The following is a 27421-nucleotide window of genomic DNA, read 5'->3' as shown; positions in this document are numbered from 1 at the left end:
TTTATTTTCCGTTATTATTAAAAGCCATCTATTCGAAATGCCTAGCCTCCTGCCTTTGCTTCGATGTGTAGGTACTAAAAAGCACAGGATGCATTCAACTTTGCGACTCATTGTGCTGCTACTGTTGCCTTAGAGTGCAGATATGGGCGTGCAAACGCCTAAGAGCTCTACCTATCCAGGTAGTAGGTGGTCGAAACACTGCAGAGAGCAGGATTATCTGATTATAAAGTGATCGTTATCCATGCACTACACTCTGACCAAAGAACCAGTGCTGGATTTATACTTGCCTTAAGTATAAATCCAGCGCGGGTTTCCTGAATGCAGCTATGCCGATTCTACTATACTATAATATATGCCGCCTCGTAGGCCGCGACCTATTGACAAATTCACTACGCTAAAGAACTACTAATCCTAGGCGGTAAAACATCCCGACAAATTGAGCACCTCCTCCATTTTTGAAGTCCGAAATCCACGCGGGCGAATCTGCGGGCGGAAGCTAGTAAAAAATAAAAAGCTATTTAGCATCGCTATTTAGGTTATCATAACATTGGTGAAAAAGAACTAGTAGCGACCTCTCTCGCAAAATCGTAAAAGCTCAATATTAATATTACATTTTAGGCAGCGAAATGGAAAAATTTTAAAGTAAAGAACTTTAAGTTTTTTTTCTTATCAAAAAAAAATTACTGCCATATATAATATAAACAAAATAAGTTTAATTTTTATCTTTATTCAAACTATATATTTTGTTTATAGCGTCATCTATTGGGATGAGTTTGAAACACGGAAATGGCGGTAAATACAAACTACTATTCTTTATTGGAATGTTTGGAAGTTATTCCAACATAAAATAACAATACATTAAACATTCGATGGAATATTATTTTATTGGACACTTTCAAAGGTTTCTTGTGAAATTCTTGTTCAAAACCAACAAAAGGTCAAAAATTTATACAAGAGTAAAACAGAGATGGGACAACCCACAGTTTTCTGTTACATAATGTGGAACAATAATATTACTTAACAGTTTATTATTACCAGTTCCATTGTATAATCACAATCATTTGTTTTATATAACAGCATTACATAATAACAAATGTGTTTTATGTAATACCTTCACAAATGGTCAAGGTTTGATGCTACTGAAAAGAAATACATGAGTATCACATTTAATTTTAATATAGATTTATAATTTAATGAAATTGTTTAGATAGTAAGTAGAAAAATTTGGTGTAAGAATTGGTATAAAGAAACTAGCGCCTCAGTGACTTAGGAATAAGTTTATAAATTGGTTACAAAGTACAGTATTTGTAAAATCATTGAGGTTCACTTTGATCCTCTGATTTCGAGTTACCATTACTCTTGAACTTTTTTGCTTGAGTTGCCTCTGTATCGTTTGATTCCTCTTTACATAGTTCATTTAAATTATACTTTTTATATGTGAAGTAATTGTCCACAATGCTCAGAAGGCAAATGCCTTTGATAATTTCTACAATAATACAGAGGCCTGGGTTTTTTAAATCAGCTTTGTTGTCACCATTTTTCAAAACAATCAGATCTGCTAGCTCCTTGATAATCAGCTCCCGAGACACACTGTTGTTAAAGCGTTTGTTGAATATTACAGCAAAAGTAGATGGTTCTTTCAGGAAATATTTATCAAATAGACTGCCCGCACACTCCATTATGTCTGGCAAATTTGCTTTACAAGTTGCCATTATAGGCAGCAAACGTAGCACATGCCGAGTTTTTTGTGTTCTAGTAGAAAATAAATCTTTGATAATAGCAGTAGTCAGTTCTTCAGGACTAGGCAAATTCGTCTTTACAAAAATGCAATTAGAAGCACCAGTTTCAACCACTTGAAATCTTTTGTGCTTTAAAGATTTCTGTGAATCTTTTTTCATTGATTCTACTTCCCGTTTGAGTAGATCCCCAATGTCAGTCTCCTCGTCGGAATCGCTTCCCGAAGTTCCTTCAGGAGCATTGCTTGTGGGCGCGGCTGACGCCGGCAGCTCTTCGGCTCCAAGCTCAGGATACAGTTTTCCAGCATACTCGTTCAACAAATTGTACACTTCTTTCACACAATCTTTCTCCCTAAAGTTACACGTGCAGAAAAATCCTCTAAAACCGGGTTCCAAAAAGTATTTGTTTCTACGCTTTCGAAAATAGAATTTCTTCTTCTTCCTAGCATCGCCCATTATTTAAATGAAGTGCAGTATGCTATTTCAACTCAACGATTGCAGCGTGTGATATAACCCAATAATGTATTACGTATTGTATTGAATTAAAATCTCAACAACACCCAACCCAACAAGCCGCTATATAATGTCATTAATGTCAATGTCAAAAAAATGTCAAACTCCGTAGATGAAACTGGACAGAAACAATAATATTACAGCGCCATCTCTTTTTATTGAACAGAATTTCAAGTCTTATGGCCAAATACCTCAGAACCCTAATACGTGAAAATTAGGAAAGAGGCAGATATAATAATTATTAATATTTTGTGACTAAAATATTTAAAAAAAACATTAAACGTTACATCTGTCGTTTTAGCGCGAAAATTTAAGCTGTCTGTTTAAAATCTGGAGTAAAATTTTTTCCAATAATTTGTAGTATTTTAATTTTTTTAATATACGCGCGCCATCGTATCAATATAATATAGTTTAATTATGCGTATTGTACTTTCAATATGGTAGTGAGACTGAAACGTGCCTAATAACGCAAACAAAAAAATCTGTTACTTTCAGTTCCGTTTCACAGGCGTTGTGCCTTTCTAGAGATGCCACGGATAGCCGTTTAGCCGGATATCGAATATCTGGCCAACCTTGTAGCCGGAGATCTAAGTACTTAAAAAACACTTACTAGTTACTCATACATGATAGTGTCGCTAACATGGTGAAAAGTGTTCGTTAGGCTGAGTATGATTCTGCTAGATATTTTATACAGACACTTCAAAAAGCTATAAGTATTGGCTATAAGTGAGTCGCTCAAAGTCCAGGCTGAAGTGATAAAAATGATTGCTACTGGAAGACGAATTGTGACGCATTTTAATCACTCTTATTATGATACTTATTAATAACTAAATAAAACAATTTCATTACCTAAATAATTCGTTCTGGATCTGGATACCGGATAGATCCGTTTCAACCCTAGTCTTTCCTATAATAATTTTAAATGTTTGGATGTTTGTAGAAGTAAAAGCAGCAAACACTGATCGAATTTCAATAAATTTGGCACAAGGAAAAGCCGTGTGCTGGAATATATAGGCTACTTTTAATTTCGATAATTTGCTCCAAATTTCAATAGTAAATATATATTTTTTGTTGAAACCGCTAGCGCTACATTGTCTTGGGAATTTTTGTAGTGATGACTGCTACAATGTAGTCGTGGCAGGAAATTGAAATCGAAAACCTCCTACCGACTTCGGCATCATTAAGTGATTAGAAAAAGTAGGAAAGTAATAAATTAGCAAGGAAATATTTTATGAAAACATTTATTTATTTTATCTGAATTTACATAATTAAATAAATATCTTACATATAAAAATGTTTAGTGATAAAAATATACTATGATCTATGAATGTGCCTCGCCTACAATTTACCAACGAATGTTCGTAGTATTTAACTTAAAATATTTGAATACTATTAGAATACTTTTAGTAGCCATTAGTGGATATCTGGGTTCATTGTTTACTTCCGAAATTTACAATATTTAGTCATCATAATCGTAGGCAGATTGGCGACAACAGGTTTGTTCATTTTGGGACACACAGTTATGCTGAAACAAAAAAAGATCAATTAAATAAGCTATTCTTTTAAATACTAAATGCATTTTACTAAGATGTTTAAAATTCACAATAATGAATTTATATGCCGTGGTTATTCACCAGTTATGTATGATACACGACTAGTTTTTAATTACAAAACATAGCCCTTACTTAACACATATTTGTCATAAAAGCAAAAATACGATGTCATATAATTATCATAAATTTGTTCACAATTCTTGTTTTCTTGCGTCCATTAGTCAATTTATACGATTTGATAATTTTCACTTTATTTTATTGTCATTCTTAAATAATCGTCTCGTACGCACATTTAGTAGTATTCATTGATGAACATCAATCTAACGTGTGATCTACATTGTTACTTACTATGTAATGTGAAAATAATTTTACGCAGCATTTGTGAAAATTATATCTAGACATAGCTTTGTTATTTACGTACATACAAATAAAAATTTTACCTGCAAATTAATGACTTGCCTCTACTACATACCACATTACTATTTTTTGGTTAGTAAAACTCTTACCCCCTTATTCATAGAAGTTATTTATCTAAAGACGGAGTATTTCTGTGATAACAAGTCTGTTTCTTAGCTTTATTTATCTGACAGCTTGCTGTTTGTTCGGGTTTGTTTCTTTGACAGCCAACTATATTAAAGTTGTATCTTAATATTAGCCAATCACAACGGCCCTATGTCTACGCACTGCGAAGGCTGTCATGCCGTCAACACTGAGGAACAGACTTGTTATCACAGCGATACTCCGTCCTTAGATAAATAACGTCTATGAATAAGGGGGTTAGTGTATTTGTGTGTAACTTTAGTGTTTGTCAGTCATAATTACCAAATAGCTTTATTAGGAACTCGCAAATGAGGCGTTATTAAGCCAGGACAAAACACGCAATACTCACTCGGTGTTATATTCAATCGACGATAGCTTCATATACTCGATGTAAATACTCGGAGATTTAAGTAATCGCCACGTCATTGGATTGAATAAATTAGCTTCATATTTCCATTCCACTATCACATAAATAGGCGGGTGGCCGGTGTCCTTAACAGCAATCATTTTTGTTTCGATTTCACCTGGCTTGTAATATTTTCTGAAAAATATGTTCCTCTAAATATCTCTATTTAATTATAAAAATAACAATTGGAACATTTTATTTAGACCATCTTAAAGGGACGCGACATGTGTCATTGGCGCTACCAAAAAAATGTATGACTTCTATATAATTACTACATAGAAAGTGCAACACAAATTATTACGGTTATGAACGCACACATATATAATTCTTAGCTATGTATTACGCACACTAAACACAACAGTTTTTTTATAAATGTGTGCTTGAGCTTTGAAAGAGAAAAGATCATACTATTGAAATACAGGTTTCCTCCACGTTGCAAGCTAATGTGCAGGCAGAAGTATAAATTGTTAAAAAGTATATTGGGCTCCTAAGTCTAAAACTTGAACTAATATTTTGATAATGAAGTCAGAGTGGCGGAAAAAGAATTCTAAAGGAACATATCATAGGTGTCATACGCTCATGGACAAGCGGTAAGTATGCCTTTAGGTTTAAGCTTTAAGCCTTAGGGCGCCTTCAAATATACTGCGCGGCTGCAGCGTGGCGTGTTTATTATTGTAAAAAAAATATTAAACTACTTAATTGGTATTATCGTCATGGATAACCCGAAACAATAAAAATATCTTAAAGTTTATACCTATACCACGTGCTTTAAAGATCCGTTATCACTTTATTGACGTAAATGTAAAAACCGCATTAAGTAAGTATAATAAACGTGTGTTTACAAAATGTCGTAATCGCATTTGCATAAATATTATGAAAAATTGCTTGACGGGTCATTTTATCGCGTAAAGGCCACTTACTCACAACCTAAGCTATGGAGGGACTAAAATGTTATCTTAATTAATTTTAAATCTTATTTTATAGAATTTTACTATAGCTGATTAGTCATATAATAATAATTCTTCTTATTATACCTGTGGAAAATGCTGTGGGTTGTGCATTTGCTTAAACGTTAGGTAAAACACTAGGTACCTGATTTGTAAGGTACAATTGTTTCTTTTCTCTAATAAATAAAAATAAATAAATAAAACAGTCTTTTAATTTCAGATATGAACCTACCGCATCTGTTTTAACGTCCCGTTAGGCCCTATATTATCACTTATTGGTGAGTTTTGATCTTAATGCCAGGTTAACTTAATAGCCAATAAGGAAAAATATACGCAATCTTATTTTGTAACACTTAACCTGCATGATAAGCCAAATTAACTCAATCTATTTTTTTCAACATTGGTTTATTATAATTTAGGCAACAGTTTTTTTTGTATATACCACTAGCTTATGCTCGAGGGTCTGCCCACGTGGAAATTCTTGCGAAATAAAAGTCCCGCTTTTTATTTTCCCGCCGATATTGCATGATATGTGTACAAATATACAGACAAAAATTCTAAAAACTGTTGGTTTGGCTTCTGTTGTTCTAATTAAGTCATCGCATATTACTTTTTCTTCATTATTTAATGCACAAACATCAGCTTTATAATTTAGTATATGTATAGATAATTATTTTATAACTAATTTATTATTTAATTAAATACTTACTGGTCTTCGTTCAAGTATTTGATATCACTCCTGTTGTCATTCCTATCTACCAGTATTATAGATAGTTTTCCTGATTCGGGACCGTGCTTTCGGCTCTCCGTTGTATTCGATACTTTTAATACAACTTCATAATGCACTCCTGGAAAAAAAAGGTTTAAGTAATAAATATAATTAGCACTTTAGGTATAAGATTACTAAAACTTCGAACAATTTCTATTAAAACAATAATTGCATGTGAATTATGAGTAATCAATTACATTCATGAACATATAGGCTTTTCAAATTATTGATCTCTCGTGTGCGTGGGACAGTTTTGAAAGTTACCACCAATGTGCTTGCACAGTTGTGTTCCAGTTTGAAGGACACTGTAGCAGCATAATTGCTGGGCTTTATGAGAGTTAACATCTTATCTCGGGGTGAGGCGCAGTGCAGTGCGACGCAGTACTTTATGTTTCAAAATACTGTAGTCTTGCTACTGTTTATAGACGGTCGTAGCGTTAACGGATATCGAATGCTCCGCTCATTATTCAGGAGCAATAAAAAAATATAATAAAATATACACACACGCACTCACGCTTTTTATTCCCAAAAGGGGAAGGCAGTGGCTGTATTGGTACACCTACTATCCGCCGTGCGTATTCCGTCTTATAATGTGTCAGGTGGTGAGCCTATCGCCATATCGGGCACAAACTAAACAACCCAATATCACTTTCCTGGGGATCCAGGCCAGATCCATCCCAGCACTGCAGTCCTACCGTAATACAACTACGCCACCGAGGCAGTCATAAATAATATATTTTATATTTTATTAAAAAATAAATTTGTGACTAAATACTTACTACAATATGGTTTAGAGCTGCCCGTGAGCGAGTACAGTGACACATGAGAATTGGAATCAACCAGACCGCCCATTTGCAGCCGTCTGTAAATGCCCGGCGAATGATACCCCATTGGAATGCAGAAGTGTTTTGTGTCACAATTTGTACATTTGCCCGCCAGGAAGGCCTGAAATAGAAACAATGATTACTCAGTTATGTTATTATGAAATATTATAATGTAAAAGGCAAAATGAATAATCCAGATCATTGATATAATGTGGAACACACTCAAAATTGTTACGGTGACATTGCTTCTCAATAAATCAACACATAGAATTGAGTCTAAATCTAAAAGAATAGTTACAATAAGTAAAACAGGCATATAGGTTGATAATTACATCCTGATATTTTTTCCGTGTGACAAGTTAAAAACATGTAATCCTTAAGGGACATGTCACTTGCTTTTGCAACAATTACTGGATTCTCATCACCACAACACCCAGTGACGTCACATTGACATTCTACAATAAAACATGACAAAGAACATTACAACTTACTTCGTATGACTCGCAGTGTATCGCCATGAAGGGGCAGCTAGGCGCAATACTCTCTAGGAAATACTCGTGGCTTCTCTCGTGGTTGCAGCCCACGTACCTCACCACTTGTTGGTACGAAGCGCCTTCATACAGCGAGTCGGATTTCTTACACCCTGGCTGCGTAGAACCACCATTGGGATAAAAGTCCACGTGACCAATTGGCTCCGAAATGCCAAAACCTAAAAAATAAGTTTTATGAAACCTAAAAATTAGTTTTATCAAATTATCATTCACAATTTCTATTTCTTCACCACTTGCTAGAGTCTAGCTAAAGAATTTTGCTATAGATGATTATGTAATGCTGGCGCATACAACACATTCACACGTGCCTTTATAGAGACTGAATAAGATTCCGTCAAACGTAATGCTCTCGCATCAACAACATCAAAGAAGGATGTTATGGTTGCATCTATGTATGCAACCAAATCTCTTCAATTGCAATATGTACATAATATTACACATTTTTTAATATACTGTGTCAAGTTGTATTGGTGTGAGTACTGTGAACGTGCCAGCTTTAGTTCTAGTGCTTTAGTAATATGATATTAATTATAAAATTAGCCTCCTAATAATCTATTTGTTCTTTTATTTTCAGTAACCGCGCTGACGCGAAGACAAGATAAAAAAGAAGAAAACAGAGACCTTGTTTCAACGAATAACTAATTTAAAAATATTTAAATTCAAGATTATATACTTACACTATTATATTTTATTTACCACAATAAGGCCTAACCCCTCTCAGTAGTAGAGTAGGCCCGTGCTCAGCAGTGGGCAAGTATATAATACAGGGCTGATATTATTTATTATTATTACAATACAAAAAAAGTTTACCTGAGAAGTATAGTGGCATTGCGTTGCTATGTATAACGTCGACGAACTTAGCATCCGACCGATCTAGACGCACCAACGTTACAGTTTTACTAAAGTAGGGGGCCGCAGGGTCGAGACCGGTAATCCTGCCCAGTTTCAAGTTATATCTCTAAAAGGAAAAATAATTTACTTCAAATCTTTCCAATATTATAAATGTGTTATCCTTCCTATATTCCTGGGTCCTATATAAGCTTAACTACCAAAAACTGCACCGTTTGTGACTGACGAGAATCATCATTTCATTAAGTTTAGATATATTATAATGATTGCTATATAAATTAAACTATATTATTAGCATAGTACAAAACTGCGTAAAATATTAATGTATATGTACCTTTTGTAATTCGTGTCCGCAGTAACCTCCTAAATGCGCACCCAACGAATGACCAACGAAATGGAAATTGTCAATGTGCGGTAATGCAAGTATATCCTGAAAAAAAAAAAAAAAACATATTATAAATTATTTCAGAAACAAATAACTGACGTTATACCACCGATTGAAACCGCTTACTGGTAAAAGTAGACAAGAAGATATCATGTGCAGAAACTTGAATACCCTATTAGGAATTTAGTTTACCTTTATTTTTTAAATACATATTTATAGAAGCCTAAACAAACAATTTAATTTTAGTTTCAATAGCCTATCTATTGTATAAAATATGACGATAAGCAACGGTTTACTTAATAGCAGTAGATATACCTACAGCATCTGGACCAAAACAACTCCCTATTGACAAAAAAAAATTATATGTCAAACAAAAGTTCCTCAAACTTAAAATTCCCAACCCAAAATGCTCTAAAACTAAATAAAATGTATTTGCCTATTCACTTACATAAATGTTATGTATTAAATGCGCCGTCATAGCCCCGACTAGCCTGATATTGGCCACGGCTTGCCCATACGGCGGCTGAGACCCTCCGCGCCAGTCCACTATGACCACCGTTGCCGCTTCGTTTCCTTCGATGTTGAGAAGTGCTTCGGCCATGTTTTGAATCTAGTAGTACATAAGTATTGAATTTAAATGGTCTAAACAGGAATTTCAGAAATAAAAATAAGGATGTTGTATATTATGATTTATTTAGCCATAATGTCCTTTATAGACACCTATTAAATTGACTTTGAGATAAAAGATCAACCGCAATATGGGTTAGAAAAAATCCATAGAAATTGTGGGAAACCACATACTTATTCCATTAAAAAGTGAGTTATTTATAATCACTTTGTATGATACTTAAAGTATTTTCCTAATTTCTAATAGATATTTTTATAATATTAAAGCATATTATATGTTTCAGTAAACTTTTATTTCCTTGAGATTTTCAGCGCTGTTAACTCAATCGTAAAAGCTTAAAATACAATAGGCAAGCCTTATATCATACTTGTCAACCAACTCCACAACTAGCAATTATTTTGATACAGTTGTTGTTGCTTGTTTACAAAATTGCACAATATTTTAAGTCAGTGGTTCAAAGTTGACTCGACCACGATCCAACTAACAAAAAGTTTAAAATTCTGGAGTCTTCTTGTGACTGTCATAAAGGCTTTTTAAAACTTTTCTCGTACATCATCACTGTTCTATTTGCAGGGCCTACCAAATATTCTCTTAAGACCCATAGTTTCGAAAGCGCTGCCTTAAGTAATTGGTAAATCCTTTAAAGTTATTAGGTATAAAGTTATTCATAGCCACGGCATCCTTGATACCCCACAAAAACATAATTCAATGATAACCTAAGGGCTGAAGTCCAACGTACAACATATAAAATGAAAACAAGTAAGTACCCAGAGTTTATGACCGCCTTCCAAGAATCCGTGCGTCAAGAAGTAGAACGGGCCGCGCGGATCGAGATTCGCATTCCGCACCTTGTCCGTGCTGTCCGCGTGCAACATTACCGGTATCTTCCTGTTCCTTCGAGTGAATGTCGCATATCTAAAAATAATCATCACAAAAAATAATATACTCATTGCACCCTTAGATTTCGACTTCGCAGGCCACGGCTTCCGTAACGCAAACCTAACTTACGAAAGTTGCCTCAATGGCTGTATGTATGGACGTCTACCAGAGAAATTATAGATCTTTAAGATTTGTCTGCAAATAGTCTGAGTAAATATCCTTGTTTTAGTGCTAGAGAGATGATAATAATTTTACTTAATAAGCGTAATTTTCAACACATATTGACCTTTGAATTTTCTCGACTTTTGTCTAACAAAAATAAATGTTACTTCGTATATCGCTAAACATCGAGAAAATTCAAAGGTCACTAGTCTCAAATTAACAGATAAAGTGCAGTACATTGTAACAAACACGATGTTTATCGGTAATGCCCACGTCACTATGCAATTACAGAACGTAAACAAGTGTTATGTCTCCGTTTATGATTGATTGATGTCACGGACGAGCCCCCGGTCCTTATCGTCGAGACGAGCACCTATCTATAGTTCACGCTATATTATGTAGGTCCACGAAGCGGATCTTTAATTAGCTCGCGTTGATACTGTTAGTTCACATCTGATTGTAGAGAAATAAACAATTTTATCAAGCTAATGATACTCCAGGCACGTACCACACCTACTTTTGTGCGCATCGGACATTGCACTGGAATTTTTTTTTACTTCACGATACATATAAAAAGAAATGTAATTTTAATAAATAATTAAATATGCACATGGCTAGATACGTAACATAAAATTTTAGGAAGTATTCAATATTCAGTTACTACATGTTACCAGTGAAAAATTTACAATTGTTTTAAGAATCGAAATTACGGTATATAGAAAATATCATGTCCAATTTTTTTATTTTTATAAACTGACTTTTGATATTTTACACGTAGTGTCAATCGACCTCGTGCCCGCTGGACTGACGATCTAAAACAGGTTGCGGGAAACGGCTGAATGCGGAAGGCAGTGAGCCGTCAAGGGTGGCGCAATCTAAGGAAGACCTATGCGTTGCAATGAACTAATACTCTTGTATGGATGGAAGATGTTTTAGTTTTTATACATGCTTACTCTTACGTATGTCAGGCTAAGGGTCAGATTTAAATGAGTTGAATTTTATGAGGATAAAAACCTTGTCTGGTTAGTGTCCACAGATTAGGTATACAATAATGATGGGTGTAGCTAGAGGGAGGAGTAATGGATTGAATTCGGCGAGCTATTTTTTTCTCCCGCTTCCTTCCCCTGAACAAAATCCGAAAGTAAGACAATTATAAAATATAAACAAGTTTAATAATGTCCCGTCAATATCTATTAAAAATATACGTCGTATTCTTTAATACTACAAGCTATGATAAAAATAACTCATAAAGTGCGCGTGCACTTAGATATTGGTGCGTAGACAATAATTACGTCCCATATTCAAACGAAGACGACACTCAATGTACATTTTAAGATATAGGCCATAACACTTTACGACGTAGAATTTGCAAGTCCATCAGCATAATATTGTAAATTAAATTCTTGGACAATTATGTTAGTGGATATTTTTATTCTGGGGATAATTAAACTGACTAGAAAAATATATTATATTTTGTGATAGATACAATCCTGAAAATCTTAAATTCCTTATCAATTTCGTCTAGATGGTTATATTAATCAGTCAGTCAATATTTTAGTGTTTAGTTATGACTAATGGTAGCTGTGAAACCGGTGAGGTCCTATCTCATCGAAATTTTAATGTTTTTTTTTTCCTAGTAAACGTGAATTTATCGGTACCGGTATGATCGATATAGCGATAGACGTATCACACTATATACATATAACATAGTGATATAGTCCTATGACTTGGAACGGAAATAAAGTACACTGCGTCATAGTATTCTCTCTGCGTACCCTTGGAACAATACAAGCGCGAGCATAGCGAGAATGTACTAGGCTTGTAATTTTTCTATTTATTGAACAAATATACTAAAAAAAAAATAATAACACAGAAATAGTGCGAGTGCTGCTTTTTCCCTATCGACAAGAACGCTCCCCACATCCTGCAGTGGGCGTACGCGTCTAACGAATATTGTGGTTTAAGATGATAACGCACTGCTTTACAGTTCCAAATTTTATAACTACCAATACAGCTTCCAAAAAGATATAAATCCGTACTTATTATTTGATATCCTGATTTATTTATGTATGTTGTCGGAAGTAATTTACGTGCCTATTACAATAAAAATACTGTACGTCTATCTGTTTAGCCAAAAGCCTATCACCCGTACCTTTACTACTCTCTATTTTTACCAAACTATAGAAAATGTAATGTTTTATTTTCTATTCAAATTATTAAATGAAATTAACACAGTGCTAGTCGAAAAACTGTAACCTCGTGTTTTCAGATAAAATAATAATAGTAAGTAAGTAAATACAGTATACATTTCTTACTTCTAAAAGTAGCTATATATCATTTGAGATATAGGTAAGACGTTTTTATGCTACCTTCAAAATAACACGTGTATGCAAAAAGAGCTTGTAACCTGAACACAACATAGAGAGAGAGAAAAGCAATTATATTCTTATAGTAGCATTATGCGTATTCTAGGCAATTATAGCCATGAATTTGCTTATTATGAAGTAAGTATTTAATATCGGTAATATTATTATTCCCAAATAGCAAGATGGTTTTACCCGAGTACTGATGTGGGTATGATAAAACGACGTTTATAAATAAATGACTTCGTGGAATTCTATTGTCTGCTAAATTACTGGAATCGGCAGTTGATAACAAGTGCAGTGTTTCAAAAATACCACTTGCAACGAAAGCTCGTCAGCGAGCCGAGGCGGACAGTTATCTCGGCCGGCATCCGGTATTTTATAAAATGTTATTGTAATTTAAAATTGTTACCTCACTGCCATTGATTCAGGTGAGACGGGAAAGTAATTGTCCGGCCGATGCTCCGTCCATGGATATGCTTTAGAGAAACAACCGTAGATTCCATAGCACCGTTCCAACTCATAGTCCTCTAAAAAAACAAGCTTATTAGGAATACAATTTATATCCAGAGCAGGATATGATAAAAAAAAATATTAGCTAATGTGGGTAATATATTCAAATTCAAAATAAGAATGACATTAAAAAGTTCGACTTTCATATGTTGTATAAAATTCCACTAACCACTAAAACTGGCTGGAAAGTTAGTGACGTCCGTAGAATTCTGTTTATCCATCAACACCATGATTGTCTGCAGCATCAACGTTGCACTTGTTCTGTTATACATCTTGTGTACAAACACTTTCACACATAAAAATGGCAACTGTGCGAAACGCAGTGCGCGAGTACCGACCGCGTGTGCGTTGTGCCAGAGTATCAATAAGTTTAGCGTAATATGATCTGCGATTGACCCGGACGCTTAACAATGCTGTTGCTAATTGTCGAGTTGACAGTGGAATGTGAAATAAAATGTATGGAACTCGTCTGCCGTTTATATAGAGAGTGAATGCATTGAACATACACTACCTCGCATTGTTACCTAACAGATCCTCATAGCTTCTAGTTCACAGACGTTCCGGGATACGCCGATAACAGGGGTTACAACGTTATCGAAGTTATAAAAACAATTGACGCACGAACAGTCTGGCAGATTGTAATGCAACATGGCCTATAGTAACACGCACCTTCTACACGCCAACACGTGTTTTGTATGTTTATACTGGAGAGAAATTAATCAGGGATTTTCACTGTTATTACGATAGCTGAAAAATCACTGTATTTCCTTTTTATGAAAACAATTATACTTCGTTATAAAGACGGCATATATTCCAAGACGTAAACATAAAAGTTATGAAAGTGAAAAGCACAATAAAAACGATAAAAAACAAGTAGACTACAGTAAACAATCTTGGACTTTGTAGTTTTGATAGTGCCTTCCAATTAACGAAACAAAATTAATGTGTAAACACCGTTTTTATCTGCCAATTAATTATTAAATGACGTTAGCATAAAGGATCCGGCACTGCTAAATTTAGAATTGTCATTATAAGTTAAAAACAAATTTTTAAGAAACTATAATACCTATTTTTTGGCGCAGTTTGCATAAAGTTTGTTTTTAGTTTACATCCTAAATGAGCAGTTTTTTGAAGAATAATTTATTTAGGAAATCATAAGTATTCTTGTTTCAGTCTTAAAACTTTATTTCATTTTATTACTTGACTCAAGTAAACAAACACACATCACCTCAAAAGTCACAAAAATATATCATGCAAAAACATTATCCACTATAATAGTCATATTCTTTTACAAAACCTCAATTTCAAATAATCCTATAAAAATCATCCACTAATAATGGAGAAGCGTCAAAAAAAATTAAATTATTATCTAACTACATAAATGCATATAAATTCATAATTTTTAACAAAACTAGTCACTAAAAATTAAACTAATGTTACGAATGTACTCTGCGTGACTTGTTCTTGGATGGTGTTGAAGAAAAATTGCAATTGAAAGTCATATCATCAGTGAAGATGTCTGACATAGACATTGTGTCCTTGTTTGAGGGTTGAACAAGAAATCTCTCGAAATCTTCATTAGGTACATTCTCTTTTCCGTCAGTATTGGCTTTTGTAAAATGGAAACTATTGTACTTTTTTCACTGAACTGTCAAGCACGGGATAGAACTGCATACTATCAGCAGAATTTTCGTCCTTGAATCCACTATCAACTCTCATCCAATGGACATTAGATATTTCTTTCAATGCACCTTTGGCAGTGTTTAATTGCGACGTATTAGTCACGGTCAATTCTGACGGTTTTATGGCACTTTCATAATAACTAGATGCGTTTGCGTAGAACGTGTTCTCATTGAAACCACTATCAACTCTCTTAAAGCTAGTTGAGCAATCAGCTCCAACCTTAGTCGCGTTGTTGGTCAAATCAAATTTATACGCATTTTCAGTCAAAAACTTGAGATCAACTTTGTTAAAATCTATCTTCTTGTCCTCCAAGCCGAGCGGGTTGTCGCTATTATCTAAACTACTGTCCAATGACATCTGCAATGGGCTCAGTGGCATTGGCACGCGAATTTTGCTGATTTCATGCGAAAGCACATTGCTCTTACATTTCCCCTTAATAGGTGTGTCATCCAATATATTCACAGTCTGAATTTTAGTAGATGATCGTAAATCTGTTAGTCGCTCTTTAGACGAAACAACATCAACGAGATGGTGTATGCTTGTTTCTTCTACAATCGACCATGTCGCTTGGGCGTCTGGTTGCAAACTGGATTCCGAATCTGCTGGTGAAAATTAGGTATGTTAATGGCTGAATAAAAAGTTAGTAGTGCAAATGACAGATTGCCTAAATGAAGTCTTATGCACACTTAAAATGAAAATATATTCAATTGGTTCAATAAATTCTTTGGTATATTTAATAAGCCTTTAAATTAATGATGCATAAACAATTCTACAAATAATAAATATTAACAAAAATTATGGAAATTATTGACTCAAATCGAATTTTTAAATACAATGGGTGAAGTGACTCAAAACCAACCTTGCGATTGATCTTGTGTCGACCCATCAATGCTCATGTCCATGCTGAAATCAAGTTTTTGCACAGACCGACTGCGATGTAGATTCGACAAACTAAGACTGCGTTTCTCTGAAAAAGAGAATGATCCTTTTCTGCTTCTTTGTGGAGACTCTTTTAGAGATGCACTTCTCTTTATCTTGTTCGGTGTTAGCTTACAGAGACATGGACCTTTCTTATTCGCCTTTGGTACAGAGACACAATCAAGACATGTAGCCATTGATTCAGACTCAGGTGAGGTAAAGTTGTTCTTCTAAAACAATATACATATACATTAATATGTTATAAGTGACAATAATAACTAGAAAGCATCTGACGGTAAGTAGTGTGGCATCCATATGGAGTCAGAAATATGGACAGAAGACAAATGACTACCTCTCGCAAGTGTGGCACAATTATGCAGGTCTGCTTATACCTGGTCCTCTTAAAGCTTCTATCTTTTACAAACGTTTATGTGATCCACTATGGTGGACTTTATACATTGTGTATAGTGATTGCTATAACACAGATACAAATATCCTATGAGCATAATTAGTGAAAATTGCTTTACTAACCTCTTCATCACTGGAAGCTGCTTTGGTAACTGGTGAAATTGAAGCAGAGGCCAAAGACGACGACGTAGCCGATCGCTGATCATTCCGTATAGGTGTTCTAAATTCAATAGGACTAAAGCATGGCTCCCCAAAATCCACAACATCCAAAATCTTGTTACGATAACAAGGCTTTGTAGTAGCAGGTAAACCTTTCTTCAGAGGTGTGCCAAAAGTTCGCTTCATCCCTTTTGCGACTAGATTTTGGCTCTGAAAAATACATCATCTTATAGCAACAAGGTTCTTGATAAAGATACATACTTCCTAATAAGAATGTGCATGTTTTCCTGTATTCACTGATAACAATTTGAGATCAAGGAAATTTGTGATACAGTAATTATATCATAACAAGCATATAGGTGTGATTAAGGAAATATAATATGCAGCAATTGCTATGTTAACCTTCTTATCCAAATCAGTGGATAATACTATTATCTAAACTATGGCCATTGAGGTTCATACTCATTATTAACACAGATCTTGGTTGAAAACATTTGTAGATAAAAATATTACTTTAGATTTTATAATCTAGATCATAATTCTTGTTTATGTTTCCCAGTGAACATTAAATAAAATGCATCTACAAATAAAAAAAAAATACTTGTTCATGTTAAAATGCTTACCAGGTCAGGACTAAATGCCACTGGTGTGTGAGATTCATAGCTAGATGGGGGTCTCTGTTCCACATGTATTTCATCATCAGTTTGCTCTGAATCATAATGGTCCATATCACTGTGTTCCTCAAAGAATAATTTACGACGAAGTGACCCATTCGCTGTGATTTCATATTCACCTGATATGTTTTGATCCTGCAACATAAGTAACTGGACTGTGTTTATTTATGAACAACTCAAAACAATCAATGAATTATATTTATTATCAGGCAGAGCAAGCAAAGGAAGGCTTACTGCCCTGGCATGTGCAAATGCTGATGGGTCAGAATTGCTATATTTACTAGTGATATGGCAAAAATTCCATGTTGCTCCAAAAACGTAGGAATGTTCTGTGTTTTTTTATTATGCACAATCTTGAGCTTTCATGGCTAGCTTTTGTTTCATTAACAAATTATAAGGTTTAGATAATCACTTGGTTTAAGTAACATTTATAAATAATAAAATTATGATAAAATAACTTGGTTTAAAAATACATATATAACATTATAATAACTTCATAAATATATAATTCAATACCTACACAAAATTAGCTACAAATGATGTCTTATTTTCCCTATTCTGCATAAAAACTTTCCTGTTTAAGATGCTTATTTAACTGGTCCCTTCAAAATTGTGTTGAAACAGGTTTTAGGATGTATTGTTCATCATACTCAAAGATCAAAATCCTTTAACACATCTCTGGATGGAGACACAAAAATCAAGGGTATACAGTAATCACAGTCATTTCTGTTAATCAAAATATTTCAATTTGGAATAATACCACATTGAAAATGGAGGAAAAAAAGGTTTGTACTTATTGTGCCAGTTCATATGCACTAAAGTTTTTGTTGTCTTTATGCTTTTGTATATAAGTTTATTTATTGTGTATGTATTCATCTATGAATGGTATGTTAAAAAAATATGCAGATACCTGGGTAAAAGTGCAAAAACTTTGTAGTATTTTCTCTACTTCTGGAGGCAGCTCTGGTGGTAGAGTTAATACTGTTTGAGCTGAAACTAAAAAAAAATATATGATCAATTTTGAATTGCATTCTGGAAAATAAAAAAATAAGAAGGTAAATAATATGATTTTAGAATTACTTCAGATGAACAATTATGAATTACTAAACCCTGCCACAAAAATAAAATTACTTTACAATAACAAAACTATAAATATTCCTGTCACAAATTCCATGATATTGATCAATTATACAAATAAATACTGTGTCAGAACTGAGGTCCTAATTTTTACATTACAACTCCAATTCCTAACATAACTGAATTATATTAAGATTTAATTTCAAATTAATAATTATCCACAATCTTATTAAAACATTTTGAAGTTTTGGTCTGAAACAAATATGCAAATGTCTAAGTAACTCATTGTTCTTATTCATTTCATAAAAAATTTACTAAACATGATCTTACCTTCTCTAGTTAAAACAACTTCTTCACTAATGATGCTGCTTATTTGGACACAGCTTTCGGAGGATGTTTGCAACAGTGGTTTTATTTTTTTGGAAGATTCAAGAGGACTAGGCATTACCATTTCTTGGGAGAAAAATCTGTAAAAAAAAGTATAATTTACAGATTATTTACTAATTACAAGATTTTTTAAAGTATTTTACTCAAGATATTTGATGTTTATAGCTGCCATCTTTATAATGAAAAATATAATGCTAAGGTCAATTTATGAAACACAGACAGAGAAATATTAACTAGCATCCATACACATATTGTATAATAGTTGTGCCACTATTTAAAATTAAAATTGCTTACCAAATGACTGAAATATTACAAATTTGTTAGAATGGAATTGGTTTACCAACAACTGGCTTTTGCTTGTTGCTTCACTTATGTGAAAGTTTTCCAGGATAAATGTCCCTATATATTATATTATACCACAATAGAAAGCAGCCTTTGTCCTTCCCGGCATCTCATACTATTTTCATACCTAATTTCCTCGAAAGTAATTAATATTATCCATTAGGTAGTTTTTAGGTTTGTCATATTAAGACAGGCAGACAGATGTGGTGGAGGATTTTGTTTTAATATATATTTTTAGAACTTTTTAAGAGGAACAATTCTGTCATTCTCCATGATTGTTAAGTAACTTTAACTGTTTACGCATCGCACAGAATGGAATCACTCAAAAGGAATCAATTGTCCCCCTTTTTTGGAACATTATTCATTGAATCTCCGCTCCTGTTGTACATAGAATGATGTTATATAGCCTTCCTCGATAAATGGGCTATCCAATATTAAAAGAATTATTAAATTCGAAACTGTAGTTCCTGACATTAGCGCGTTCAAACAAACAAAAAGTCTTCAGCATACAATTATAATACAATTATAATAGAATAGAAATTATTATGATATCTATACCATTACTTACTTGTCAGTCGCCTCCTCGGCGATTCTTTCGAGAGCCGGATCTGGAGACGGTTCAAATTGGCTGTTGCACGCTACGATGTCCTCGGGCACTAATGTACATGCTTGGTCTATATCCCAACGGAAAGAACCACTGCTCTTTTTCTTGTATATCTTGCACATGCCCGGACTAGTGACAAACGAAACCATAATATAAATAAATCAAAGCACTCACGTCCTAACTGTACATACAAAATACACATAATTTTTTTTGTAACACAAAGTTCTAAACACACCTGCATATTGGTTTGTGAAGTTTATCTATCAAATGTTTGTCGAACGGATTTCGTATTTTTCTATTCGTAGGCGGTGGAGTTGATTTGTGTTTTTCTATTTTTATCACACATAACGAAATTATCGTTATTTTTTGAAGTTTCTTGTGGAGATGCAAAACGGTAAACAGAAAATTGGGATATTTATGGAGCAGTTACGTCTAAACGAAAGAAAATGTAAAATAGATAATTATACTATTGTTATAAAAAGTATCACGTTTAAACATAATCAAATATATCTATCAATTTGATAATTGTCATTTCGACTAGAATCGGACTATTGTTGCCATTTTTTTTTTTTTTTTTTTTTTTCTTCATGGCTTCGCACGTGTAGTGCATTTAGCCAAAGACAAGTTGTTGCAAATATTCATAATATTGGCTTGCGCAGCTTGAGATTGCAATGTTAGGTTTCTTTGCTGACGGTTTTTGCATAGGACAAAGGTAGGGAAACAGTTTGAGATATAAAATTAAGACTGGTAAAGAAATTTAGAAAAGGAGATATCAGGAGGGTTTGAAAGGAAAAAGGAAAAACTATGCCTTACATAAAATAAAAATTAAATAAAAAATACAATTTACAAAAACATAACACTAATGATGGATGAGGATGAAATAATTACAATTTTATATTGTTCTTAATGAAAAATGATGCAATACATTTATACACAGAAAAATTATTTTGTACCCAAGTAAAGAGAGGATAGAAGATGGAAAAGGAATACAAAGGTCTAGAAGGGAGCAAATCATAGATGTACGGTCAAATTGAGAGCAAGAAAACAGAATATGATTTAAGTCGCCGACATCTGATCCACAAACGCACATAGGGCTGTTTACTATATTGAGTCTGGCGAGGTGAGCAGGGACACAAGTGTGACCAAGCCTAATACGAATAAGAATAGAAGTCTCGACCTTGTCAAACTTAACTCTGAAAACCACGGTTTCGTTGGGATCTGAGGCTGGATGACGGAGTAGTAGCGGCCCTTCATTATGCAACTAGATGACCATGTTTCTTTCCAAGAGTCTCGTAGAAAAAATTTCGGCAATGATTGTAAGTCTTGACTGTAGTTTTAAATGGAAATAAGTCACCACTTTGCACCGCATCCTTAGCTAGTTTGTCGACGGTTTTTGTTGCCGTGGATTCCAGAATGACTAGGAATCCATACAAAATATAATAAGTATCCCCTCAAAATACATTTGTGCGCCAACTCTCTTATTTGGAGAATAACTGGCAAAATACCGTTATATTTAAAAGGAAATTTAAAGATGGCTTGTAGAGCACTTAGCGAATCGGAAAAGATAACAGCTTTATTTAATTTAAGTAAAAGAACATATTCTATAGCCTTCAGTATTCCAAAACATTCGCCAGTAAAACAGATGATTCCGGAGGAAGCTTAATTTTTGAACGATCTTGTATTGAGAGTGAAAACACCAATGCCAACACATTCCGAAAATGAAAATTTAGAAGCATCTGTGTACAGGTAATGGAAGCCCTCAAAACGTTCTTCAAGAAATGCGTTGAATGAGATTTTTATGTTGGGCGCAGTTTTATTAACACAGTCATAAATTATACTAGGAGAGAAAATTAACGAGTTGTAGCAGTTGTTGAAGAGCGGGAATTTATTAAAACGATGAGTGGGAGCCGGGATGGAAAAGATTTTTATAACTTATAATTAGGCATGGAGGATTACGGGAACGATGACTAGGTATAGTGGAATAGTATTTAGACAGAGCTTCCAGTAATGGAAAGAGGGATGGGAGGAAAATTGAATAATTTTAAATAAGTATTTATCAGCAAGGTATTGCCTCCTGTGACATAGTGGAGGTTCACAACACTCCACTTGCAATGCATTAATAGGGCTAGATTTCATTGCCCTGTAATTATGCGTAGTGATTTTGATTGAAGGTTATCTAATTTTTAAAAGAATAAGCTGCACCTGGTTCCAGCAAGAATGAACCATAATCAAAAATGCTTCTAATTATAGCATTATAAACAAGTTTTAATGAATGGGGTGGGCGCCCCACCACACACCAGATAAACATCTTAGCATGTTAATGTGGCGCTCAACCTTATTAACAACGTAGTCGCAATGTGAAGTACCAGAAAGTTTAGAGTCCAAGACTACGCCTAAATATTTAAAATTATTTTTGACTGGGATTGGAGTATCACGGTAAATAACGTTTATTGTTTGGGGACTCCTTTTTTTGGAAAATAAAACTGCTGCACTTTTAGAAGTGGAAATATCTAAGCCGTTTTGGAGAAGCCATAACGATAGAGATTGAAGAGCAGAGTTTAAAACTAAACAAGCGTGTTCTACTGAATGGGAACTATAATATAGTAGTAAGTCGTCCGCATATTGTAAAACTTGAACATCATTATTAAAAGAGCGGTCCAAGTCGTACGTGTATATATTGTATAACAAAGGACTAAGTACCGAGCCTTGCGGAAGCCCTTTCCATACATGTCGAATTAACTGTTGCTGAGTAGTTGAAATGCTAACCGTACGATCATGTAAAATGTTTATTATGAAATTTGAGAGATTTATTGGAACGCTGAGTGATTGTAATTTCTTATGCAGGATAGATAATATGACGTTATCATAAGCCCCATTTATATCTAGAAATACAGCAACTGTCGAGCAATTTTTGAGAAGGATAAACGAACATCTGTAGTAAAAATACTTAAACAGTCGAATGTACTTTTCCTTTTCGAAAACCGTATTGAGTTTTTGGCAGTAAGTCTTTATTTTCTATGTACCATTCTAGCCGATTTTTAATAAGATGCTCTGCTATTTTCATTAGAACCGGACTGAGAACGATAGGACGATATGATGAAATATCAGACGGAATTTTACTAGGTTTGAGAATTGGCAACACCACATGACGTTTCCACATCTGAGGAATGTTTCCTGTTGTCATTACGGAATTGATAAGAGATAAATAATAAGAATGAACAGTGGGACTAACATTAGATAAAAATGAGTATGGGATGCCATCGATACCTGGAGATGAGTCTACAGTATTAGAAAGGATACCTTTCAATTCCTCAATATTGAAAGGGATTTTTAATGACGCGTCATCCCAGGGTTATATTGGATTCCACACGAATTACCGGTTGTAAAGTAACTTCTTGAGGTACCCAGGGAGGAGCTAATGTATCTATAAATTCACCTGCTAAATTATCCGGGATACGGGAAGTAGTGTGGTCGGAAAATGCAGACCGGAATCTCCTAATATTACGCCAAACAGCTGAAGGATTCGGTGAAATGACAGAGCAAAAATTATGCCAACTCTCTCTTTTCTTCAGTTTATAGAGTTTTCGAGTCTGTGTAATGATACTGAGAGGTATATGAAGTTTTCTTGGGTCATATTTAAACTATATTCTATTTCAGCTTCTTTACGTTTTTAGCTGCAGCTGTGCATTCCGAGTCCCACCACGGAGGCATTGGGATCTTCCTAAATGAATGATTATTTTTACTGGGAAAGCATCATCTGCAGCGGAAACAAGAATTTTAGCTAATACTTCTGCACAATCCTGCTCATTTCCATTATTGACGATTGGAAGACAAGATAGCTGATTGTCAACATAATTTTTATAATTTAGCCAAGTGCTGCTCTTACTATGTGGAAGTTTGTGTTTTAAGTGAGATATTCTAGGTTGTGAATGTGGATTGGGAATGGAAAAGATATTTTGATAGGGAAATGATCACTACCAAATGTTGAGGGAAGGGTGCACCAAGTGAGACGAGAAGCAAAGTTAGGAGTGCAGACAGATAAATCTATTGCGCTATTGTTCTGACTTGGATCACTGCGACGTGTGGGGAACCAGAATTTAATATACATAAATTATGTGTATCAAATATATTGAGTAGTTCTTCCCCATAGGAGTTAGAAGTTGAACTACCCCATGACTGGTGATGGCAGTTAAAATCACCTAACAGTATATAAGGATTAGTAAGTGTGGAAAGAATACTGTTAATTTCATTAAGTGAAGAATGAGAAGGGTGAGATATATATACAGATATAATACATGTTTTATTTATAATTATAGCTATGATTGAGATTTCTTCACTGTGTGATGGTAGAGAAACCACAGTGAAAGGAATTGAATCCTTCACAAGTATAGCTACTCCACCATATCCATCTGGTCTATCCTCTCTTACTGTTGTATAACCATTAATTTTAAATATATTATTTGATTTGAACCATGTTTCACACAAGGCAAAAGTTTATTTATTGCGCTGCGGCAATTCCATTGGATTAAATGAACTTGATTGTCCATTTTGGGGTGATATCGAAGAAATGAGACTATGAAGTGAAGCAGCGTTGGACGGTGATATGTTAAATGAGGATAAAAGGTTAATTAATGCCGTAATAAATTCCATGATATTGAATTGTTTTACAGTATTGTCTTTAAGTACTTCATTGATGGCACAGCCGTTAGTGGGCTCAGGAATTCTAAATTCTTTTAAAATATTGTTGTGGGCTTCCTTATTATACCCTTTAGAAGGGCTCTTGGGGGCTGAGGTTTGCGAAAAACAGTTTTTTATAACTTGAAGAATGTTGATTGAATGTAATAGGTGAAGAAGTTTCAATTTCTCGGGGCGATTGAGATATAAGGGTGTCAGCAAAAGATTTAGTCACTGGTGGGAGCAATTTACTGGCTTCTGCATAAGATACAGAGTTCTGGGCCATATAGGTTTTATTTGTATCTGCCTTGAGAGCTCAGGACATACTTTACTAGTAGCAAAGTGAAAACCTGAGCATAAGCAGCAATTGGCATTACGTTCATCCCTGTCACAAGAGTCCCCAGTATGGCTATCGCCGCATTTGTAACACCTTGGTTTGCTCCTACATTGTATTTTAGTGTGCCCAAACCGACAGCAATAAAAGCACTGTATAGTAGGGTAAATATAAAGGTCCACAGGCATTGAATTGTAGGACATAAAAATTCGTTTTGGAAGAACTTGGCCATCAAATGTGCATACAATGGTTTGAGAGGGCTTCCACACCATAGAGCCGTCTACTAAAGTTTTAAAGTTTAATCTGCGGACTTTTAAAATAGGTCCACAACCAATTGGTACAGATGAATTTTCTATTATCTCTTCCGGAGACCACTCTACTGGCACACCACGCACTAAACCCATTCTAGTTACGTTAAAAGACGGAATGAATGCCTTATAATTAAATTTAGACAGATTTTCATGAGTAATAAAAGAGTTGGCGTCAATAAATGTAGAAAAAGCCAAAGAAATTTTATTTCTGCCTATCCTCTTAACACTACCATTAATAATATTTTTAAAATTGTTACGTTGTAGGAATCTCCCAAACGAAAGTGGATGCAAAGTGGTAGAGTCATTGTCCTGAATAATATGTTTTGTACGTGAATAACAAAAGGCGCACTATCCGAACCATCATATACTTTCCTGCCTACAGTTTGCGCGGGAATCGGGGTTTCTGAGGTAATAAGTTTGTTAATCGATTGGGGTTGACTAGTCTGAGAAAGATCTTCGCAATCACAGCCATGTAGGTTATCATCAGAAGAGCCGTGTTTTTACGTCTTTTATTGCAACGCTTGCATACATGTCGGCGACTTCTTTTCAGAGGCCGGGCTGATGCAGATGCATCTGTCTCCATACCCGACTCGGAGGCATAATTATGTGACTTTTCAGTCTCAATTGTGACAAAGTTGCCCGCCGGAGGGACTAAGCCCCGGATCAGGCGGCAAATTCATAAGACCTTACTATTCTACAGTTTAAATATATGCAAAAACTTACCAAAAATGATGAACTAAACTAAAAACACTAATCTACAAAATATACAGAAAATTTAACCCTACTGATAACTTATATTTACAAAATTAATTATTTTTATCAAGATTAAAAAAACACGTCCGCCTATTTCCAAGTTTCCCTTGCTTTTCCTATTGTTTGCCATTAAAATTTGAACAATGAATATATAATAGAAAGGCGTATATGCTCACTGTAGTTACAAGATAAAACACACGAAAACCAGTGTTGCCAAATTTATTTTCAGAAACCGCAAAAACTTTTACTTAACAATTTTTATTGGGACCGACGCGACGCGACTGACTTATTATAATTTAGGTTCAGTAATAATTTTATTTTTAGCTCATAGATGGACTATGCAACAAATATAGCTTAACTAGCAATTTTAATTAGGTACCGACTCCAAAATTAGTATCCAATATATATCTGTTATGTAAAATTATTTTTGGTTTTGAGTGGTTTTGAAGGCGGTATAATTTTGTTAAAATTATTTTTATTTTTTGCTTTTGTGTTGTAGCCGTCCGATGGCATAGTTGTGTTTGGTGTGATGGTGAAGTTGTGATGCTATATATATATGTAAGAAATAGATTCAAGCAAACCTAACGCAAAAACACAACTGATATATTTCGTCATAAATTCAACTATCGCGCTGTGGTGTTACATCTCTGCCTACCCCTAAAAAGGGAAAAGCTATGATGGTATATACATATATGTATGTATGTAAGAGTAAGTCAACAACCCAAAAAACACAACTGATATGTTTCACACACAATACGACTATCGCGCTGAAATGTTACGCCTCTGCCTACCCTGACATGGGAAAAGATGTTATACTTTATATAGTATGTGAGAAGTACACTCAGCCAAACTCAATGCAAAATTTAACTAAAACGTCACAGAAAGCTAAATTCGCAATTCATTTCTTAGACGACTTAATTATTCTAGTTTTTAGTTTTAAATCAAACTACTGAAGCGATATTGAAAATAAATTATGGTACCAATCTGGAGATATTCTTTCGTATAAAAAAATTTTCCAAATCGGTTCATAAATGAGCGAGTTCTGAAAGTAACTAAACATACAAAAAAACACGTCAATTGATAACCTCCTCCTTTTTTTGAAGCCGGTTAAAATGAGTTTTGAGAATCCAAATAAAATATTTTAAAACCGGTCTGTTTTATAGTAACAATGATACTAAGGAAACTGGCAACATTTGTATAGTAAATTACAATAATATTTTTTATCAAATAGCTCAAAAGAACGGGTTCAGACATAATATATATTCTATATCTTTAGTTATTGTTTTGTGATCGATACCTCTGCCCTTCGACAGCTCACACATATTGTATGCCGTATGCGATTGGTGAAATGGAAAGTAATGGCCCCTAGTGGCCCATTACTAGTGGGGCGCGTTGTCTTGGATGAAATTTTGTATATCTAATTGGTAACACTGTTCTAAACTTCAATTTATATTATAAAAGAAGATTTAACATTTTTGA

The 27421-nt window shown here is 34.3% G+C and overlaps 2 protein-coding genes and 1 pseudogene across 2 annotated transcripts; all 3 read right to left on the bottom strand.

Moving 5' to 3' along the window:
- Nucleotides 1-863: 863 nt before the first annotated feature.
- Nucleotides 864-2331, bottom strand: LOC115441071 (THUMP domain-containing protein 1 homolog). The gene has a single exon (XM_030165663.2). It carries the CDS (start codon nucleotides 2190-2192, stop codon nucleotides 1314-1316), a length of 879 nt encoding a protein of 292 aa, XP_030021523.2. The 5' UTR covers nucleotides 2193-2331; the 3' UTR covers nucleotides 864-1313.
- Nucleotides 2332-3497: 1166 nt separating this feature from the next.
- On the bottom strand, nucleotides 3498-14336 carry LOC115441070 (pancreatic lipase-related protein 2). Its single transcript, XM_030165662.2, has 11 exons — nucleotides 13788-14336; nucleotides 13518-13635; nucleotides 10469-10616; nucleotides 9522-9683; nucleotides 9023-9118; nucleotides 8650-8797; nucleotides 7780-7997; nucleotides 7244-7409; nucleotides 6405-6543; nucleotides 4692-4883; nucleotides 3498-3774 (listed from the first exon to the last, which is right to left on the bottom strand). The coding sequence occupies exons 1-11, from the start codon at nucleotides 13888-13890 to the stop codon at nucleotides 3687-3689; spliced, it is 1578 nt and encodes a 525-aa protein (XP_030021522.1). The 5' UTR covers nucleotides 13891-14336; the 3' UTR covers nucleotides 3498-3686.
- A 449-nt stretch (nucleotides 14337-14785) lies between these two features.
- The window catches only part of LOC119188542, a 51820-nt pseudogene continuing 39184 nt past the window's right edge, over nucleotides 14786-27421 (bottom strand).

The sequence above is a fragment of the Manduca sexta genome, chromosome 26 (genome assembly GCF_014839805.1).
Source record: "Manduca sexta isolate Smith_Timp_Sample1 chromosome 26, JHU_Msex_v1.0, whole genome shotgun sequence".
In the NCBI taxonomy this organism is placed as follows: Eukaryota; Metazoa; Arthropoda; class Insecta; order Lepidoptera; family Sphingidae; genus Manduca; species Manduca sexta.
Note: the sequence above shows the minus strand (reverse complement) of the source record. Positions and strands in the feature narration are given on the sequence as shown.

What these genes read in the sequence shown, in the direction of transcription:
- LOC115441071 (XM_030165663.2), bottom strand. Translation starts at nt 2,192, where the DNA reads ATGGGCGATGCTAGGAAGAAGAAGAAATTCTATTTTCGAAAGCGTAGA.
- LOC115441070 (XM_030165662.2), bottom strand. Translation starts at nt 13,890, where the DNA reads ATGTATAACAGAACAAGTGCAACGTTGATGCTGCAGACAATCATGGTG. An exon ending in CCTGAATCAATGGCAGTGAG is followed by an intron (nt 10,617 to 13,517) that starts GTAACAATTTTA and finishes GATTATTTTTAG; the next exon opens with ATATGCGACATTCACTCGAA. An exon ending in AAATACTTGAACGAAGACCA is followed by an intron (nt 4,884 to 6,404) that starts GTAAGTATTTAA and finishes CATATTTTTCAG; the next exon opens with AAAATATTACAAGCCAGGTG.